At 33.1% G+C, this 6,553-nt stretch overlaps 1 protein-coding gene across 2 annotated transcripts; it reads left to right on the top strand.

Moving 5' to 3' along the window:
* The first annotated feature begins 1,253 nt into the window (after positions 1-1,253).
* LOC109191723 lies at positions 1,254-4,527 on the top strand. Of its 2 annotated transcripts, none has more exons than XM_019342377.1 (3): positions 1,254-1,808; positions 3,783-3,924; positions 4,157-4,527. In XM_019342377.1, the coding sequence occupies exons 1-2, from the start codon at positions 1,361-1,363 to the stop codon at positions 3,884-3,886; spliced, it is 552 nt and encodes a 183-aa protein (XP_019197922.1). In that variant the 5' UTR covers positions 1,254-1,360; the 3' UTR covers positions 3,887-3,924; positions 4,157-4,527. The 2 variants fall into 2 exon arrangements, with proteins under 2 accessions (XP_019197922.1, XP_019197921.1); XM_019342376.1 differs by having other exon boundaries at positions 4,107-4,527.
* The last annotated feature ends 2,026 nt before the right edge of the window (positions 4,528-6,553 follow it).

Raw genomic sequence — 6,553 nt, 5'->3', positions numbered from 1 at the left:
AGATATGAAAGCGAGGTTGATCGGCGATGCCCTGAGCACCCATTGTTGTTGTTGAATGGGTTTACTTGTGCTGGACTTGGCGAGCAGATCCGCATTTGAGAGATGCAATACCAGAAATGCATCTCCCAAATGCGGATTACGCCCATGTATCAACATACGAAAAGCGCATTTGGAAAATGGGTTTGGTGTATTTTATACATCAGACGCATTTCCCAAATGCGCTTGATGTTGACAGTTTAAAAAAAAAAAAACAAATATTACGATTGAGTTTGAGAAATGCGTTTTTATGCCCAACAGCATTTCCCAAATTCAGATTTTCCTTGACCATCCATAATTGAGTAAATACCCAAAATGGTCCCTTGACTATAGCTAAATTCACAAATTGGTCCTCGACTTTTAATTTTAACCAATTAAGTCCTTAACTTTGCAATTTTGACACGATTTGGTCCTCCATCTATTTGACCATTTGTTGACCGTGATCTTTGAGGATATATATGTAATTCTCCGCTTGCTGCTTAGGGATCACGAGCCAATTTAGCTTAGAGAACACTCTTGGAGGTGACATCACCGTTTCGAGGAGGGGGAAGTGCTTCTCCGCTTGCTGCTTGGGGATCCAACATAACCACAATCGACCCGCTCGTTCTCCCGGTATTGGAGCAGCTCCTCTTCCTCTTCACCCTAATTGGCCAGAAAATCTTTAATCCCATATGGAAACCCTACATTCCCGACTTCAAACATTCCTTCAAACAGTTCTGCATTAATGCTGGCGGTCGCGCCGTCATCGACGATCTCCAGAGAACCTGCAGCTCTCGTCGGAACACGTGGAGGCCTCCAGGATGACGTTGCACCGGTTCGGAAACACGTCGTCTTCTTCGCTCTGTTACAAACTCAACTACATTGAATCCAAAGGGAGGATGAAGAAAGGCGACCGAATTTTGATAGATTGCTTTCGGCAGTAGATTCAAATGTAACAGTGCGGTCTGAAAATGCAATCGGAACTTTAAAAACCGACGATGGACCATGAAATTACATATATATCCTCAAAAATCGCAGTCAACAAACGGTCAAATAGACATAAGACCAAATTGTGTTAAAATTGTAAAGTTAAGGACTTCATTGGTTAAAATTAAAAATCAAAGACTAATTTGTAAATTTTGCTATAGTTGAGGGACAATTTTGAATATTTACTCTCCATAATTTTTCAAACTCTATCCTATAACAGTCAATTTCCCCAATTTTCCTTCTCAACCTTTCCGCGCACCTTCCCAACAATAAGGCACGTCTTTACTTGGTTTCTGTCCAATATTCATTCTATTATCTAATCTCTATCTTGGTTCTTACTTCTTACTTCTTAGCACTCATGGCTCGTCTTCTCTCCCAATCCCTAACTCGGAAACGGGTTCCATCCACGCTCTCCCAGCGTCTACTCACCCACTTCCGACGCTCCAAATCCAACAGCTCCGGCGGAGACGATGCCTCGCATCCACACATCATCGAGATTGACTTGGACTCCTCGACCCATTCCTCTCCCTTGGACCCGGATTCTACCAGCGGCGGGATCCATAGGCTCGAGGATGTCATACACACTATCATCGTGCGACGATCTGCACCCGATTGGCTCCCTTTCCTCCCGGGGTACTCCTATTGGGTCCCTCCTCGCCATCTCACTGTCCACCATCCCCACAACATCGTTGAAGTAATCGGCAAGATTTCTGCAGCCAAAACTAGCCCTTCTTTGCTTTCGGATGATGAATTAATGGCTGTCACATCCGCTCGCGGTTGGCCTTCATCCAATTATTTCTTCCCAGGTATAAATTGGACTGATTTTAGCTTATGCATATTCGTCATTTCTGCATTTTATTTTATTACATTCTTGTTACTCGTTTTCTGCGGATTGGCGAATAACAAAGTAATATATAGATGGATACATGACTTGGCAAAATATAAACTGAATGAGTATTATTTTATTAGGATAAAAAATTGGGAACCGGTAATATTCTCTTCATTCCTTTGCATTGAGGAAAACGGGTTGGTTTTATCTTACTTTTGGATTTTAAAATTTTAATGTTGGTCAGTTGAATTGCATATTGGGAAAAGTGGGATAATTTACAACTCTGGTGTTCCCCTTCTTTAATTTCAATTTAATATATATTAAGAAGTTAGTAAAAGCATCTGTTACTTAAATTTGGAAGTCATAAAAAAACTATTATCTTTTAATGTTGTGATTTTGACCAATGACATATCTTATACTTCTAATCATAAGAAACTATGGTCTTACTGTATTTTTTTCCCTGCCGTGTTTGTCAAAACCAAGCTTTAGAGACTTGTGTAATCCGTTGCTCTAGGGTCACAATTTCCACATTATTCACTTGCATAGTTGCATTAGAAGTGATTGCTTTTGGAATGTAAATAGGTAATTAATGTGTTTGGAACTATATGTATGCATTGCAATGTTAGAAGTAGAGTGGGAGACTAATTTCCATCACACTAGATTATGATTTGCAACCATGCAATTCATAGACCATAGTATTTTATCTATAATTACTTTGGCTACATTTTCAGGTATACTTGAATAGCAAGTGTTTCCCCAATTATTTTCATTATTCATCAAAAAGATCTAATATATCATTTACACTTTTCAAACACTCAAGTGAGAGACAGTTTCCCTTGTAGGCTAATGTCTAAACTCTTATTGTTGGGCAATAAATCTATCAATCCAAGGGATAAGTTAATTTTATTGGCAAATTCTCCTATAAGGATTTGTGAGACAGGTCTCTCTCTCTTTTTTTTTTTTTTTTAATAACTATTAAAATTTCGCATATAAGTATTGCAATTTTCATCATAAGTAATTCTTCAACTCCTACCATTCCTAGCAAGCTGAAATCTCTTTGGAACACATATCCTTGAATAGTCCATCTAAAGTTGATATAAGCCTCCTCACTTTCATCTGTTGACTATTAGCCACAGTCAGTCACCTCCTCTTGATTTTGTGATTCATAGATTCTTGAACTATTTTTCTTGCTATTTTTGCTATTGAGGCAAGTATGGACACTATTAGAAGTAGTAGTTCTAATATTTAGTCATATTTAAGTTAAAAAATGTAGATATACCCTTTTTTTTTCTTTTTTTTTAATTTTTTGCTTTGCATTTCGTGTCTTTCATTTTTTGAAATTGTTGTTTTGTGTGGTTTTTGTGCTACATAGGTGGATACCCACCACATAAAATTGTAAAATAACCAAATAAGTTTTAGTGGTAAAAAAGAAAAAAGAAAAAAAAAGCCACGTGAATATAGGAATTCCAATCTTAAATAGAGGGACTAAGGGAATCATAATAGGAGCCCTTGGGTTCTTTTAATATAAGTTGGGGTTTAGATTCTATAGAACAAAGATTTATGTTAGCCTCTTTTGTAAATTTTGTATGTTAAAATAAATTAAAACTAAAAATTATTTATACATGGTAAAATTTTGTAATGTTAAATACTCCGTAGCAATAACTGGTGTTGCATTTTTGTTATTGTTCTATTTACAAAAAATGTCACAAGTCTTTTTCTATTTATATTTTATAGTAATTGCCATTCTTACTATAGCCTTCTGTATAATTTTAACATTTACTATTGATCCATCACTTGATTTCACCTAAAAAAACCCAACCTACAGGCTACACCAGTCTGAATGGGGGTGAATATCAACACAACAGATCAAAAATCTCATTCTTATATGTTTATAAACATGCATGCATACATATATGTTTATTGTTGTTGATCCTATCATTTGGGAATGTAGGGAGTGCCCCCACATATCCTGTCCCATTACAAGTGATGGAACTGGAGGTGAAGATTCAGGAAAGCTCTGATGATGAACCTAAATCTGAGGATGAGGAAGGATAAATAACACACACACATATATATATGAAATGGTTGCTAGGGTAAGTTAATTGTCTACTATACAATTACCATTTGTAAACATTGTGATATGTTCAAATGTTTAAAGTGGTCTACTAATTAAATTTGTGCATACTCATAGAACCAAGCAAACAAGAGAAATATATAAATTATAAACTGCTAGAAAAGTTGGAAAAGTTGGGTTTGCTGATGGTTTGAATTACAGGCTTGCTCACCTGTGTAAATAATATATCTGTGGTACGGAAACTATGGCAGTGAGCAAGGAAAATATGAAACTGCCAGGAGACTGCATGTGTATTGTCAGATCCAATGTGGCACTGGATGAGCCAACGGCATCTTTATTCCTGCTCAACCTAGTGGCTTGATGCCTATAATACTATGAAGAAGAAACCTGTACAAGAGCATGAAGTGTTGTTTGAATAAATCTTGTGTATTATTTCTGGAAATCATAAGCTTTTTAGTTTACAATTGTTGTTATACTATGGACCTGGACGAGAGTCCACCTGAGCGTTCAGATTATGTATTTGTAGGTAACATATTATGTGTCTTTACACTTAAACACATAATTTGTTAAGTGAATGCACATAATATGTTAATTGTATACATAATTTGAATATTATTTTGAACCAGGCTTCACAATGTAAAATGGATCATAGTCCATGGTATAATTTGCCTATACCATGGACCATGGTTTACCTTGTAAGGTGGATCAATTGTATGAGGTTCATTTTAGTAATTAGAAGGTTCATTTTCAATACATTGAATGCTTATTTTTTGAAGATTTATTTTTTGGTATACACTTAAAAATGAACTTGCAATGAATTAAAAAATGAATTTTTTGTATATTGAAATTAAACTTTATTAATGGTCTACGTTGCAATGCATATCATGGTCCTTAGTAAGTTGTCATATTATCTTGGCAAATTTTAATGTTGATCATGAATAAATTTATATTTTTAATATACTAAATGTATATTATTTATGTACTAAAAATTTATAATTGTGTAGTGCATCAAACAATTTACTTTAAAAAAATGAGTATTTAATAGAGTAAATTTTAGTTTTGGTCTTGTGACTATAGAGGTTCTGTTAATTCCAGTCCACAACTTTTAAAAGTGTTAATTTAGTACTTTGACTATGTAATTTTTATCAATTTTGGTCACTCCGGATTATTTCAAAAGTGTTATGGAATATCGGATTATTTGAGATGTGTATAGCCGCTTGATTATCACACCACAAATGTATGGGCTTCACCACCCCCTTCAGAATATTGTGCACTAAAGTTATCTCACACACCACAAGAAACAAATTATTGTGGCTCGGTTTAGTGTTGAATCTTACTATAGGGCGTGCACACACACACACACAAATGCAGACAGTAATGAAGGGTACCAACCTTCATTCACTTTTATAAAATAATAAAAAATGATTTTTTTTTTTTTTGGTGTAAACCACATTGTGGTCCGAGTCTTTCTCTGTCCGGTTAACGGTCCAGGTCCACCCGGTTCGCTCCGAGAGGCACAGAAACTGGCCCAAAGGAAATCCTCACTTGTGGGAATCGAACCCAGAGCTCATTTGCTACTTGAGCTACCCTGTTGGGTTATAAAAATGATTATTTTTAATATAATCAAAATGAATATTTTCAACTTGTAATAAAAGTAGTACTAAATATGAGTATTGCTGTAAATAGTTATCCAAAATAAAAATAATGTCCTAATAATTTTCATATTAAAGTAAATCAAGTCCTTTTAATGTGATATTGATGAGTTAGTAAACTTAATTTATTTTTTGTTAAAAATGACATGATTATAATAAGTTTACTATGTTGTCAAATAGTAATTAAATGGTTATTTAATTAAGTTATACCATATGAATTCATAAGCTTTCCTTGTGTATATAATTGAATCTCAATTGTTGTTTTATGTGAACTATTTAATTTTAGATAATTATAATTTGTGCTACAGCTAACAAATAATGTTTTATTTAACTAAATACAAGATAATGTATTCTTAGAATAATTATAGTATGGCATTTATATTCTTTTAGGATGAAAGATTCAAGAAATAATAGATTATAATTTATATAAATATATATAGTTGGGCAACTACCATGTGGTGTGATGGTCAAAGGTTCAAACCCCGGTTGTGGGGGCTTAGATTCTTTAGGCGGAAAATATAGAACAGATACTACATTGTAAAAAATCATAAGTATTTAAAAAAAATAATAATAAATATAGTTGAAAGAAACAAATCAAATTAAGTAAATATTGTTATATTTTAATTTTAATTATTACCAAAAAAAATAAAAAAGTTAATAAAAGAATAGAAAAATAATTTTAAAAAATTAAGTAAATATTGTTATTATTATTATTGTTGTTGTTGTTATTAACATTATTATTATTATTATTATTATTATTATTATTATTATTAAAATGTTAAAAAATATTACAATGAGTAAATATTTTTTTAAGATTGAAATTTAACATATTCATAATATATGTTCAACAATTATATTATATTTCACAACAAAAAAAACAATTATATTATATTATTATATTTATATATAGTAGACATAACCATGCACGTGATAGCCTTCTTAGTAGTACGACGTTCGGATTTTATTTTTTTATTTTTATTTTTAATCCATCTGGCG

Source organism: Ipomoea nil, unplaced genomic scaffold (assembly GCF_001879475.1).
Source record: "Ipomoea nil cultivar Tokyo-kokei standard unplaced genomic scaffold, Asagao_1.1 scaffold1719, whole genome shotgun sequence".
In the NCBI taxonomy this organism is placed as follows: Eukaryota; Viridiplantae; Streptophyta; class Magnoliopsida; order Solanales; family Convolvulaceae; genus Ipomoea; species Ipomoea nil.
The sequence above is the reverse complement of the archived record's forward strand: the minus strand, read 5'-3'. Positions and strand labels throughout refer to the sequence as shown.